At 44.1% G+C, this 14,954-nt stretch overlaps 1 protein-coding gene across 2 annotated transcripts in view; it reads left to right on the top strand.

Annotated features, from left to right (window-relative positions):
- The first annotated feature begins 2,240 nt into the window (after positions 1–2,240).
- RANBP17 (RAN binding protein 17) overlaps positions 2,241–14,954 on the top strand; it is a 253,947-nt gene continuing 241,233 nt past the window's right edge. The window contains exons 1-4 of one of the 2 annotated variants that reach the window (XM_075009426.1): positions 2,241–2,329; positions 6,944–7,090; positions 9,301–9,391; positions 12,396–12,562. In XM_075009426.1, coding sequence (XP_074865527.1) covers positions 2,312–2,329; positions 6,944–7,090; positions 9,301–9,391; positions 12,396–12,562 — 423 coding nt within the window. In that variant the 5' untranslated portion in view covers positions 2,241–2,311. Of the gene's footprint in view, positions 2,330–6,943; positions 7,091–9,300; positions 9,392–12,395; positions 12,563–13,415; positions 13,435–14,954 lie in introns of those variants that run through there. The other variant, XM_075009427.1, reaches the window with a different exon arrangement.

The following is a 14,954-nucleotide window of genomic DNA, read 5'->3' as shown; positions in this document are numbered from 1 at the left end:
CCTCCCAGCTCTCAGAAGCAACTCCCATGGCATTTCAAAGGGCCCCAGAGCTCCCAGCTGCTGCTACTGCGGCAGTGGTGGTGGCTGGGAGTTCTGGGCCCCTGTGCACTTGTCCCTTTTGCCCAGCCCTGTCAGCAGGCCTGGCTACCACCAATCAATGAGATCAATGCCTGTAAAGCTCCTGAAACTGCATTTGTAAGTGGACTCATATTTAATGTACCCAAGCTGCACACTGCCTCTCTCCTTAGTGCTCAGTCTAAGGGACTCACTCTAGGCCAAAGCCCTGACTTGGCCATGTCTACCTGAGGCTGCCAACACTCCCCCACTTGACCCTTTACCAAATGCTCAGTTCTTAAATCGTTACAACTCATTTTCTTGCTTCTTTAAAAAGCTTTGCACTGCAGGAGGCACATTGGGTACACAACAAGCACGCCTGAGAAGAGCCTGTGTGTGGAGCACATGTGATGAAGAACAAGTGCACAGTACAAGAAAGGGGCAGGGCTTAAGCAGAGAATGGCTGATGTGTGCAGGTTTTGGCATATGAGTGTTCTCAGGCCTCGCTCTTGACACTGGGCAGAAGTAACCTGATTTCTGCACAGGAGTGTTCAATTATTTCACAGCCAAAATTCCCTGCATTCCCAGACTAGTTCATTGCTTTTTAAGCTTCTTACACATCCCAAACTTAACACTTGGGCTGAGTAGGCCCAAGGTCTTTCAGCAAAATGTTTTTACTCTTATAGTTGCCACTTGGAAGTTTCTTTTAGCAGTTAGTCCAACTCATTACTGCGCTGCAGCAGAGCCATAGCCAGAAGAAACACATCACCTCCACACTATAGTTAAGCAACTGGCCGTTTTTAAAAAATCCCTGAAACTTTCTTTCTAGTTTCCATTCTTGATAATTCGATAATGGAGAAGTTTGTTGGTCTCCAACCTCTGTTTTCCCTTTGAGATTTTTATTACTATGATTATTGTTACAATTTTTATCACTGCAGCCTGTAGGAGCATTAGTAAAGGGACCTGCACCCTTACTGTGGCAGGTGTACAGAGTAAAAAAACCAGCTCTGCCCTGTCCCCTTCTCCTTGCATGTATCTCTATGCCCTGCTTCTGTGCCATTTTGCATGTTTTGCGACTTTTTCTTTTGCCGTTGCTTACAGTCATACAGGTACTACTGCTCTTCCATGCAATAAAGAAGTGTGGTGATTTTGGTGAGGTGTGTGCATGGCAGTGAGGAAATCTGGTCTGAAGCTAAAATTTTTTAACTTGGCCTTTGATTTTGAGGGCCCAATTTCAGACACTCTAATCTGATTTTGGAGATGTTAATCACTGACTTCAGCTGGGTGAGAACAAGGAACTCTGTAGCATTTTTTCCCCATTTTCCGTCCAGTTTCAGGCAGCCAGGCCCACATACCACCTTATTAGGAGCTGTTTTGGTATAGAGAATATTCAGACTTGTGCGTTTCACTTTATTAGCACTAACTGCTTCTTGCCTGCAGTATGCTTCACCCTCCTCGCTGCGACAGCTCCCTCAGCTGCTTGATTCCCCCCACCCAGCCCATGACTATCTACTGCGTGGCTCTCTCTGCCCTCTGCTGGCTATGCACTCCCCTCTGCCCACTTGAGCCCTGCATACTCTCTGACATCCCCCGCCTTCCTAATTTCCCCCAGCTCAATAGTGCATCCCCCATTCTCCTCTAGCGCCCCTCCCCCTGCACCACCCTTGCCATCCAGGTTCAACACTGTACCCCCTCTTTCACCTTGGCTCCCAGCCCGCCTCCCTCCCTCCCTCCCACCACCACTGCATTCCTCCCATTCTATGCCTCCTCTCCCCCTGCAGTGCATTGCCCCCACCACCAAAGCTCCGCACTGCATCCCTCCTTCCCCCTCCCCTGCAATGCACTGCCCCCCCACCACCAAAGCTCCTCACTGCATCTCCCTAAAGCTGCCCCTCCCGCTGCACTGCACTTACACTGCACTGCATTGCCCCACTACCACCAAAGTTCCATACTGCTTCCCTCCCTCACACTGCCCCTCTCCCTGACCTGCACCGCCCCCCACCACCAAAGCTCCACACGGCTTCCTCCCTCCTACTGCTCCTCCCCCTGCATTGCCCCTCCCCCTTTCCGCTGCCCCGCCCCTTCTCACTGCTCCCCTCCTTCGGCTCGCGCCCTTCCACCCATTCCCGGTATCGCCCCGCCCCCCGGTCTGCGCTGCATTACCCCTCCCCGGCCAGCCTCGCCCCGCCTCGCGTTGCCCCCTGGCCCGGGCCGGGCCCGGCCCCCCTCCGCCAGGCTCCCCGTGCCGCTCGGGAAGATGGCGCGGCACGTTCAGGTCAGCGCGCCGCGGGCCGAGCCGGGCGGGAGGTGCTGGGAGCCGGGCTGGCGGTTGGGGCTGGTGTGGCGCGCGGGGGTGGCCGCGGAGACGGCGTGGGGAGCGGGAGGGGGCCAGTGTGGGTCGTGCGGGGAGCGGATCCCGGAAGGGGCCAGCGTGAGTGGGGGAGGGGGTGTCACTGTCGGTCCTGGGGGGGGGGCGGGGTGCCAGAGTGGGATGTGGGGAGTGGGGTGCTGAAGGGCTTGCCAGGCTGTGTGGGGGAAGGGTGCTAGAGCAGGTTTTGGGGGAGGCTACTGGGGTCGGAGTGGGGGGTTCTGAAGGACTTGCCAGTGTGAGTTTGGGGGGAGCCATGGCGGGTTGTAGGGTCTGGGGGCTGCTGGGGGGAGAGTGTCTGGCAGGCTGCAGAAAGATGCTGGGACAGAGGCATGTTTTTTGTTTTTGTTTTTGTTTTTTGCATTGGTGGGGGAGAGTAGGAGGACCCTACTAGTGGAGGTAACAAGCTAGCCTGTGTATAGGCATGGGTGACAAACACTGATACAGGGAGCAGGGGCGGAACTGGGCAGGAACTGGAATTTCTCTTCTGCAGAAAATTTGACATCTTGGAAAAAAAAATCAGACTAAAAAGTTGGGATCTCCTTCATATGAGGAGCTGCATGGTCTACCTCTGCTGAGTCCAGCTTTTCCAAACAGCAGTAAAGTGACAGGAATGGTGCCATTTTCATTTTAAATTTTTCCTAGGGCCAGAATAACACAAGAGAAACTAATTAGTCTTGTCAATTTCTCATTGCTCATACTTGGAAAGATATGAACTATTGGTGTGCAGATTAAGGAAGACAGAACTGCACTGCACCTATTCTGAAAGTTATCTTGGCAACCAGAAATGAAAACTTCCCTGTCACAGGCTTTTTGCCAGAGAAAATGTCCCATTGAATTAGGAGAACAAACATTTAATTGTTCTGTCCTGTATTTTGCCCCTTTCTTCTTCCCCTTTGTTGATTAGTCTCTGTACTAACTTTCCAGATAGTGAAGAGGCATAAAGTGTTTTGGTACTAGCCATTAGAGAGTATCAAGAAGGAGACACACTATGGCTACAGCTAAACTAGCAAGGTTTGTCAACAAAACCCCGGTTTTGTTGACGAAGCTGGTGGAACGTGCACACGCAAAATGCATTTAGTCAACAGTATGTCCACAAAAGTCAGCACTTAACTACCGGCAACCTGTCTCTGACAGATGAGGAAGAGTGCCTCTTTTTGACAGGTTCTGTCAACAAAAAAGCAGTGTGGATGCTCTGGTGGGGCCTTCTCTCTACAGACAGGGCATTCGGGACAGTGGGTAGCCCTGTCTGCTGTGCTGCTGGATGCGGGTTTTGTTAAGAGAGCAGCTGGGCAGTCTGGCTGCTCTGTCGACAGAGTGAAGCACTCTTCCATTTGGCCTTTTGTGTGTGGCTGTGCTCTGTTGACATAAATTGTGTTGGGCAATCTCTTCCAACAGTAACTTCTCTCAACTGATTGCTGTAGTGTAATTGTAGCCTTTATGGGTATGTAGAGACCAAAGTCCACTTTCTTAAAGATTCTCAAAGATTTGCTAAGTGCCCAACAGTCGTTGAAATCATTGGGATTTAGGCATCTAAATGCCTCCGAGCATCTGAGCCTACTGGCCTAACCTCTGTAATTCCTCTTAGCCGTGTTCTCTCCAAGATTTCTCTTGAACTCTGTGCCTATTTTTCTAATACCTGCCCTTATTATAGGTATGTTAAATTATCTGATTTGCTGAAAATTCTGCCCCTGGAAGGTTGCATTTACAGAAGGGAAGGGTCACTGGCAGCTGGTTTACGTTTTCAAATTCTGTGATCACTCTCTTTGCATGCTCTGCAGCCATGATTACTATTTTAGTTTAAAAAAAATACTTGCTGGAATCTGTTGCCTTTGAAAAATGGTGATAAATAACAAGCACCCACTTACTCATGGACAAAATACTCTGGAGCTTATGAAACATTAAGTTTGCCTCATTTGTGCTAGCAGCTGTATTAGTAGATTGGCTTGTTTTTCCCCCCTGAGGCTCTTTAAAACAGCTAGTATAGTACAATGATCTTATAATTAATATTCAAAAGTGTGGCACAAACAGTAGCTTGGAGGGTGAATGTTTGTTTTATTTGAGTTCTTCCTAAACAAATTGAACTAGCTTCTTCAGTTGCTCTCAGGCTTCCAGGTGTCTAGAAAATTTCAAATAGTTGCTGGTGCTGTGAGGATATGACTTTGTTTTCTGTGGCTAAATGATCAGGATACACATGCTTAAACACCATTTTAATTTTAGCGCTATAATCGGTACCTTGGAATTTCCTGTACTTAAAATGAGGAATACTTCTAAAGCTATTTATGTTGTAAAATGAAATATCATTTTACTCTTTGAACTGTCCTGGTGATTTCAGTAGGTGTAGATGAGAAATAGGTTATCTTAGCATGAGTAAGGGCTGTTCTGCACTAGGAGCTTACAACGGTTAGGTACATCTTTGAGTAGCATGAAAAATCCACCCACCTGAGAGAGAGATCTTTGCTGACCTAATGCCTGGTGCAGACAGCAATAGGAGAGCAGAAGAGGAAACCCCTGAGGGTGGTGGTTTACCTATGCTGACAGAAAAATGTCTCCTATTGCCCTATGGGTATTGTCTATACTTACTGTGCTTTCGATGCACCGCAATTGATCCTCCGAGGTTGGATTTTGCCGCATCTGTGAAGAAGCGGCAAAATCAATCTCTCTGGGCTCAGCCATCGACCCTGGTACTCCACGCTATTGGGTGGAATAAGGGATGTTGGTGCCAGCTGGAAGAACCCAATCTACACTAGGGAACAAAGTCAATCCTGATATGTCGATTCCAGCTATGTTGATGGCATAGCTAGAATTGCGTGTCTAGGATCGACTTTGTTCCCTAGTGTAGATCAGGCCTACCCTAAAGCGCTGCTGCTGCACTGCCGTAAGGCTTTAAGTGTGGACATATCCTAAGAATGGTACAGCGTGGCCCTGTATTTGCCCAGATTAAACTTTATTAATAGAATTCTAGGGATATGTTTTCTCTTGATGTCTTCTCATGGGTTTTTGCCATCAGAGGTTGACCCAGGGCAACATTTCTACAAATGCTGAAGGCACAGTTTTAGTAGAAATAGTTAGCTAGAAGGGTTTTTTTTTTGGTCTGGAGTATTTGTTTATGTATGCAAGCTTTTGTTTGGAAGCATACTTAATTGTCTGCATCTTGAACTCTTAGGGTTTATTTCTTTTTATATAAGAATCATGTATGTTACTTTCTGCAAGATAAAGCTATTGATTAGCAAATAAAACCCTCCTGAAAGTTTGTACTTTCCCAGGGAATATAACCCCCTTAACTGTCTTCTAAAGCCATCCAAATTGGCTGTGCCGAAAAGAAAAGTGGGCTCATTTTTATTTATTTATTTATTTGTTTCAGTGCATCATTTGTTTGGATAGTTCATGTGTTGAGATGGTTAAGGGTTTTAATAAAATTGTTTATTTGGAGACACATTTCTGAAGGATAATATTATTGATGGGCAATCAAAGTCAGGAAGTAGAATCTTAAAATAGGAATTGTTACAATCCTGATGGAATAAGATCTATTTGAAACTGGTGATAAATGGCTCCTCTTAAGCTCATCATGCAGACTGAATAGCACTAAGGCTAAGTCTATATTAGGGAGCAGAGTCAATTTCAGATACAGAGTTCTAGCTGGGGCATTAGAGTAGCTAGAATTGACTTATTTCCCTAGTGAAGACCTAGCTTCTATATTCCTATGTCAACCTACCATACTCCATGCAATAATGTGGATTACAGGGGTCAACTGCTGACCCTGGAGAGATCGATTTTTTTGCTGTGTCTTCACCAGATGCGCAGGCGTCGTCCCCTCCCACCCACCCACCGATTACTCATGGAAGCTGTCCCAGAACATGGCTGGAGCCCACTGGGACTGGAGGAGCTGCCTCCACTGCTGCCGCCACTCACTTGTCCCACCATGTGGTAGGGCGCATGCATGGAGGAGCACCCCACGTGTGTGGCTCTTGTGAGCCACGCTGCACTGCACTGTTTGCCACATGTGGCGAACGGGGAGCGTATTGGACACCACTGCTTCAGAGTGTTTGTTGGTGACCTCATTGATATTTATGTTCATAAACTATCTTTCAGAAGAAGAATGCAAGGAAATGTAGATATAAATTCCATAGCAAAAATTCTTGATGTAAACCTAGAATTAGGACAGAATTACAAATTCAGGTAGAAAGAAGTGGGTTGTAAGGGAAGGGCTTTTAAATACGTGCAATAATAATAATGTGGGAGCATAAATAAATATTGACTGAGTAATTTTTGTCAAACTGTTCTTTCTGGTATATTCACCTTTGTTATGTTTGTTGCTGTTTCATTGAGTTCAATGAATTACACAGTAGGAATTGAGATGGAAGGAAGCCACAGGGTCTTCACCCTGATCATAGGTAGCATGCCATACTACTGTACTGGATGTATGTCAGTGACTGTAAATGGCCAGTTTGTGAATCTTAAAGAATCCTGGCATAGGTAAAAGGCCTGTTCAGAGGCTTCAGTATTGTTCTTTCTTAACAGAGTTTGGTAGAGCTAGAAGTACTATGTAATCAGCTCTATGAGGGGACCGATCTAGCACAGCGGATGCAAGCAGAGAAGGTGCTCTTGGAGCTTATTGACAGCCCTGAATGTCTCAGCCAGTGTCAACTTCTATTAGAACAAGGAACAGTAAGTACCTGGGAGAAGAGTATAATTTGACAACATAAGCTTATATTTGTCAGCTGGTGAAGGCCCAAAATAAAAGTCTGGGTAGTATCAGTGTAAATAAATGCCGTACATATCAGATGCTCATCACTTGTAACAAATTGAGTTTTTCCTTCATAAATAAAATTCCTGCTTGGCTATCAACACATAAATTGGTATTAGAGGAGGAGCTTTGTGGGACTTGACAGCATTAGGAAACATGGCCAGAAATGGGGAAGACATAACTATGGGAAAAAGAGTAAATGTGAAGTGTTGATCTAATACTTGCAAAAGGTGGGACCCTCAAACTTAAGGGGCTTTATGCCACCCATTGGTCAGTATTGCACCTCAATATGATTTGCTCTAATACTTTTATTGCACCTCCAAGTCACAATGGCATGGGGTAAGAACGGTGTGAAAAGCTTTAAATTACATTTTTCTGTTCGTTTAGTTTATACCACTCTCTTGGCATTATTTATGGAGATATACCTATCTCATAGAGCTGGAATGGACCTTCAGAGGTCAAAAAGTCCAATCCCCTGCATTCACAGCAGGATGTATTGCCATTCCTGACAGACTTTTTTAATCAATTTGCTCCAGATTCCTAAATGGCCGCCTCAAGGATTGAGCTCCTAACTTTTGGTTTAGCAGGCTAATGCACAAACCACTGAGTTATCCCTCCCCCAACTTTCCATGGGGGGAGGAGAGTCAGGTACAGGGGGTCTGAAGTGGGAGGCAGTCAGGACTCCTGGGTGTTTCACTTAGATGGAGGGGCATGGAAGAGAGCTGGGACCCAGAAATTTTGGGGTGCGTCAGGCGAGCCGGGTATATGGGGGGGGATAGGGATCAGGAGTCCTGGGTTCTGCCCACAGCTTGGGGTGGGGCAGCACAATGAAGACACACACACAGAGGCACGTGATTCAGCCCAGCCTGTGTTTCAGTTTACCTTTAGGAATTGAATATATTGTACTGATATTTTCAATACAAATATTTTGTTTAAAAGGTAGTGGGGGGAGGAACCCTGAGTAAACAGTCATTCTCACGCCTTTATAATCATTACTGTGTTTTGGAAAGACTGTGCTTTCAAATGAAGTGCCTAAGACTCACTCATTATCTGGAAATCATTGACATCGGTGGTAATGCTTTGGAAGAAAGTGACAAATCTATCATGTTAATGGATGCTTAAGAAGTTGTAAATTCTGTTTGATTATATAATACAGTTTGGTTATTGCAATAGATGTTGCAAATGAGTTCCCCAATCATGGAAAAAAATAAAATATTCAAAGTCAGTATCACGCACTGGGTCTGATCCTGTAATCCATACTCCGAAATAAGGATTATTTACGTGAGGGCCTCATTCTTGTCTGTGGCATTGTTCACTGAACAACGGTCTTGTGATTTAAGTGTTGTAGTAAGGGCACCTGTTTTTCATTTCCAAGTCTGTGAGTGACTTTCTTTGTGACCTTTAGCAAGTCAGTTACAGTAAACCTCCAATTTAATGGACTGATGGGGGATAAGGGTGTCAGTTAAACCTGGACGACCAGTAAATCGGAGTTTACTGTGACCCACCCCAGCCAGGCTCCCCCAGCCCTCACCCCTCCAAAAAAAAGTGTCTGCTACTCACCGCTACAGGAGGAACCACCAAGCCTGCTGCTGTTGCTGGGGGCTCTGCTATGGTGGGGACTCCATTACTGGTGGTGACCTTGCCATGGTCACAGGCCCCATTGCAGCTACAAGGGTCCTGCTGCATGTGGTAGCAAGGGTCCTGCTGTGGCTGGGGGCCCCACTGTGTGTGGCAGCAAGGGCCATGCTGTGGCTGTGGGCTCTGCCGTGTGCAGCAGCAAGAGCCACCACCGTCGCTTGGAAGCACCGCCACACTCTCCTCTCACCAGAAGTGGGATGTGTATGCGAGTGCCATCTGTCTGCATATGCGCCCCACCCTGGGTGGGAGGAGCACGTGGCGGCTGTGAGGGAAGAGGTGGCAGCTCCTCCAGGCCGTGGTGGCGCTGCATCTGTAAGTCCAATGAGGGAGGGGGCATATTTATTTGTAGTGATTTTTAATATGCCTATGCTGTATTTATGTTTAATTTTCAGTGTAGCAAGTATATAGCCATATCATTGTTTGACATCCCATTGCTCTTTCTGCTTTCCTTTGTCAGAACCTTTGTTTAAATAAAATATTGTTTTTTCTCTAGACGTCTTATGCTCAGCTTCTAGCAGCAACATGCCTTTCCAAACTTGTAAGCAGAACAACTCCTTTACCCATTGAACAAAGGATTGACATCCGTAAGTAACTTGTATTATCTTTATTACAAGAATATAAAAAAAGCATCCACATATTCTAAATGTTCATATCATCATAGTACCTAGTCAGTGAATACTCCATTCTGCCCTACTTTTGTCAATTTGTGTTATTATTTTTAAAGTGCAGTTACAGTCGGAGAATTACCTTAAACCTGACACTGCATTTTTTTATTTTCTGTTAACTTCCAAATCAAATTTCCTCACTTTCAAACCCAGAAATATCTGGATTTTCTGGTTGCCAGAGCACTAAGCTCCTGCTGGGACCTGTAAACTAAGTTAAGTCCTTTCTGTGCTTTATTGAATGAAAGGGGGAGAACCTGACTAAATTGGTGTGAAAGAGCGCAAACACAGGGCCATTTTCTCCTGTCCCTTACTTTTATGCAGGGGTCTCTCATGATGGAACTCATTTTCTGCTCCTGTCAGCTCCTTATTTGATGAACTCACTGGCTGTGGATGCAAACATACCCGTCTTCCCTGTCTAAAATAAGAGAATTTTAGTAGGCAGTCAGCCAGTTTCCCCACCTGTAAAATGAATATAATAATAGTTGCCATCCTTACTTATCTCACAAGAGTGTAGTGAAGATTAGTGAAAGTGCGGTATTATTTGTATACCCACTACGATCTTACATTTACATATCACTAAATTTTTTTTTCCCCTTTCTAATTAGATTTTGGAAGTTGTGACAAGCAAGTCAGGGCAGAGTTCACTTCAAATTTTGGATCCTGCATTAACTTACACATGTTTAACTTCATTGGGGCTATTCATGAGTGCATCAGGCTGGGCAATAATTTGTGGTGGGGGAGGCAGTCCAAGAATTTGGTAAGTGGCCAAGGGCTGCACTTTTCTGTAGAGGAGCTTTGGGGTCTGGGATGGAGGTTGGGTGAAGAAGAGGGTTGTAACCTAGGGCACAGTATTGGGATTCAGGGACTGGAAAGGGTTATGGGTGCAGGAGAGGATTCTGGCTTAGGGGAGGGATGTAGGAGCGTTGCAGTGTCTGAGGGAGTTGAGACCTGGGGCAGGGTGTCATGAGCATGCAGAGGGTTTGGGCAATAACCTGGGGCAGGGGATTAGGATGCAGGGTCTGGAAGGGGGTATAGGTGCAGGAGAGGATTCTAGCCTGGGAGATGGATGTAGGAGCAGGTGCAGGGTGTGAGACAGAGTTGAGGTGCAGTTCTAGAAGTGGGCTCTGGCCAGAAGTTGCTTGCTTAAGCACCTCCTGGCCAGCAGCACTCTCCAGTAGCCCCAGCCCACTGGCTCTTGCATATGGCTCCATGTGCCTGGGGGACGGATGGGGAGGAAAACTTTGCAGGGTGCCCCTGCCCAAGCAAAATTTCTCAGCTCCTATTGGCTGGAAACCGGCTAATGGGAACTGAACACTGTGATGCACTGCCCCCTCCCAGCAAAGTCTCTCAGCTCCTATTGGCTGGTTTCTGGGCAAAGAGATTTTACTGAGGGTGGGGGCAGCAAGTAAATTTCCCCCACCGCCACACCCTGTGTAGTCTGTGTATTGCCTACCATGGTGTATATCTGAGCAGGACTGAGCTTTGAATAATTAATCATTAAATAATCAGAAATATTTGATATATATTTGAGTTGTCAAAATTGACAAATGTTGTTTAGACCAGGGATGAGAAGAACACAGAAACTTTTTAGAGCGCTTCAAACAAGGTTTAGGTATTTTGCAAGAGGTTGTAAAATGTTTTAGAAAAATGTTTCATGAGAGAGGCCTATAATTGAATGTACATAGAGTCTCCTAGTCCCTAGAGCAGGGATCTGCAACGTGCGTCTCTTTAAAGACATTTTTGTGGCCCCCCAATGCTGTAATTGCAAAGTAAAAAGAAAACAACCCCCACCCCACAAAACCCTCCAGATTATTTTCGATAAATGGTGTATGTCCAAAAGCCCAAAAATGAACAACTCATATCTAAATAGCAAAGGGTGTGTGATCCCAAAATGTTGGATAACTCCCCCTAGCATCCTCCAAAGAGAGAAAGAAGGTTCATGAATGAAAGTCAGGAAGACAGTGGAACAAACAAACATGTAAAGTGTGAGGAAATAGAATATGTAAAAAGTTTGTAAATGTTCTGCAGTAAACATGTATTGTATTATATATCGTGTGTGTGCTGTTTTCAAAATAGGAGTTACAAAAAGTATGGCTTAACATTATTTGTTAAGGACATTCATGCATTGCGACCCTTGAAGTACTGTGTTTTTGTTTAACGAAATTTGAAAATATGGCTCTTCTTGCTATTTTGGTTGCTGACCTCTCTCCTAGAAGAAAGCATTCGAAATTAATATTGAGGCCCATTACTGGGGAAATCTAGGGAAGTCTGCACTACTTCGGTTAGGGTTATACCTGTCCTGTGAAGAGAGGACTTGAATCCACCAGGTTATGAATCCATCTTTCTTGATTACTAAATTCAATCTTTATGTTGTTGTTCTCACGTAAAAATGAACTTTTGCATATGATAATTATCCTACAATTCTACAAAATAGAAATATCCTTTCTGGCCATCCCCCAGGGAGCTTCTCTCTTGGTAGAGAGAAACATAGCTGAAAAGTTTTCTGGCCTAGGGAATATACCTAGATAGAACTGAAAGCAATGGTTACAAGCATATACCTGAGAACACTGTTGCTAATTTCTTGCATTTCATGAGGAAATGCAGGGAAAGCTGCTGTTGCATTTGTGGCAGAATAATTGATGCACGCAGGTGGGGCAGAATGAATGATTAAATGCGTTAACCAGTCCTCATTCTTAATATTCACAGACTATTGTCAAATGTATGTTAGAATGGTAGTTATATATTTTGGTGCAAATAGATCCAATATATTTTTCCATAACTTAGTTGTATAAGAAATAGTTTCTTATGCATAAAAAACCAAACTGATTACATCACATGGTCTAGATTCCCACATTTCTGATGTAATGGCTCAAGTGCATATTCGAAAATAATTGAAATGCTGACTAAGAATATTTCTTTACAGGGAATTACATTCTGAACTATGTAGCCTCTCAACCCAAACTGGCTCCTTTTGTCATCCAGGCTCTTGTTCAAGTCATTGCTAAGATTACAAAATTAGGATGGTTTGAGGTTCAAAAAGACCAGCTCATCTTCAGAGAAATTATTGCTGATGTAAAAAAATTTTTACAGGTAAGAAAAATCATGCAACTTTTAAAAAAATTACATTTTCTTGCAATACATTTATCTTTCTTCTCACTTAATGAATAGCTTACTGTGTCACCCAGAGAGTGTTTCTGTACACGGATTAGAAAGGCAGGGACCAATTCCAGAAAAACTGCGTAGGTTGAAGGACCAGATCAGGCCTGCTACAACTTTCAGGTTTAGTTTTATCAAACTGCCAGGGCTAGAAATAAATGCTTTATTCTATTCCCCACTATTCCAAAGACATAAAACATTTTTCTCCCTTGGGCAGACTATGAATTAGAAGACTTTAAGTTGTGCTATTCTGGTTACCATCTTTATATTTTTCACTTGAATTCTCATAGGGTTTTATCAACTATTATCTCAAAAATAGACCTGAGTATACAGGACCCTCTGAAAAATGGGAGTCTCATCCTTTAAATGGAATGAAACAATAACTTATTGGTGATAGTTGCAATATTGTCTGCTAAAATTGTGCAGTGTTCAGTTGTAGGAGCAGTACAAATGTTATGCAGGTCCAGTACACTTTTCCAAATACTGGTTGTAGATGATCAATCCAAAAACAATTTTTTTTACATATTTGATAGAGTGGCTGCCATTAAAATCTTTCCAATGTTCCATTATAATAACATCTGCTATATCCATGTTGCTTATTAACAGGAATGCTCTAGGATAGTACCTTAACTGCAAAGGCATGTATAAAGATTTCTTTTTACTGTACTCCACAGATAATCTGTTATTTTGTGCACACATGAAGTGGTTTTGATAATGATGTGGTCAGCATTCCTTCTCCTTCACAAGGACATTAAAATCTTTTCCTGCCTGAACTAAAATGCAGAGCCAATTGCTTAAAAACGAGTGTGAGTTTGAATATATTCTGTCTCAGTCACAGTTAAGGGATATGTCACTTGAGCACTGAATGTGAGTAGTTGGCTCACTGTTGTGGGGATGGTGTTATGGTCATTCCTTGTATCATGACTTGAGTTTAAACACTATATCATAGTAACTGGGCTCTTAGTTAAATAGAAATGGGCATATAAGGGAAAGTCATTCACTTTCCCCTCCAGTACATGGGGACATCTTGCTTTTCACTGATCTTTGGCTTGGTTGGTCCTAGCACAAGGCATCTGATTAGACCCAGTATGTCCTAGAGTAGGTAGAGCCAGGTGGCAGGGGCCAGTATAAAAACATGTTGGGTGAAACTTGTCTAGTTCTCAGAGAAAGGTGAAAGCCTTTACGCTGCTATATGAGGAAATTCTTTCCTGATTGAAACACAATGATCTGCCAAGATCACTTGGGAAAGGTTGCCAGAAGCAGTAGTAAAAGATTGAGGGCATGTTTAGGTTGCTGTTCCCTCAGTGGGAATCCTTATGAGCAGTCAGAGGAACTTATCTGAAAGACTGAAGTTGTGTTTTGGAAATAAGACTAAATTTGTGTTGGTTGCGTGGGGTGTTGAAACAGTGCGCCATCAAAGATAAACTTGACTTTGTACATGGAAGGAAGGCTAAGTGGGGACTTAAGATGGAAGGGGTTGCAGTACACAGGTAGTTGGATAAGGACTCAAGGCTACTGGGTAAGTGTTTTGGTTAATTCCTTCTAAGGGCTGGATTTACGCGGTTCAATAAAGTTGTGGCCTGTCATCTTCAAACCAAAGGTGGTGTAGAGATTTTTATTGGCAAGTAGCACAGATACGTTCTTATGTTGTTTTTTCTGTCAATATCTAAACATATCCACCAGTAACCTTAAAACTTGGTGTGTAAGGAAATTAGTGTCAAAATGCATATATGGAATGGGGCAATGGTGTTTATTTTCTTTCCAGGATTTATTTCAGTGAAATGTTTTTAGTGGATTTGTCTAGATAGTTTTACATTTATTTCCTTAAGGAGTGGTAGTACATACAGTTTGTGGTGGTGGTTTCTGGCTATTTGACAAATAACATAATATGTGCGACAGCTTCAGTTGTGCTGTCTGCCACTGAGTGTCAGATTTATGCTTCATTTGTTAGAATCATAGAACACTAGGACCGGAAGGGGCCTCGAGAGGCCATCGAGTCCAGTCCCCTGCCCCGATGGCAGGACCGACCACTATCTACACCATCCCTGATAGACATCTATCTAATCTGTTCTTAAATATCTCCAGCGAGGGAGATTCCACAACCTCCCTTGGCAACTTATTCCAGTACTTGACCACCCTGACAGTTAGGAACTTTTTCCTAATGTCCAACCTAAACTTCCCTTGCTGCAGCTTAAGTCCATTGCCTCTTGTTCTCTCCTCAGAGGCCAAGAAGAACAAGTTTTCTCCCTCCTCCTTATGACACCCTTTAAGATATCTGAAAACCGCTATCATGTCCCCCCTCAATCTTCTTTTTTCCAAGCTAAAC

The sequence above is a fragment of the Carettochelys insculpta genome, chromosome 15, assembly GCF_033958435.1.
Source record: "Carettochelys insculpta isolate YL-2023 chromosome 15, ASM3395843v1, whole genome shotgun sequence".
NCBI classification, from domain to species: domain Eukaryota; kingdom Metazoa; phylum Chordata; order Testudines; family Carettochelyidae; genus Carettochelys; species Carettochelys insculpta.
The sequence above is the reverse complement of the archived record's forward strand: the minus strand, read 5'-3'. Positions and strand labels throughout refer to the sequence as shown.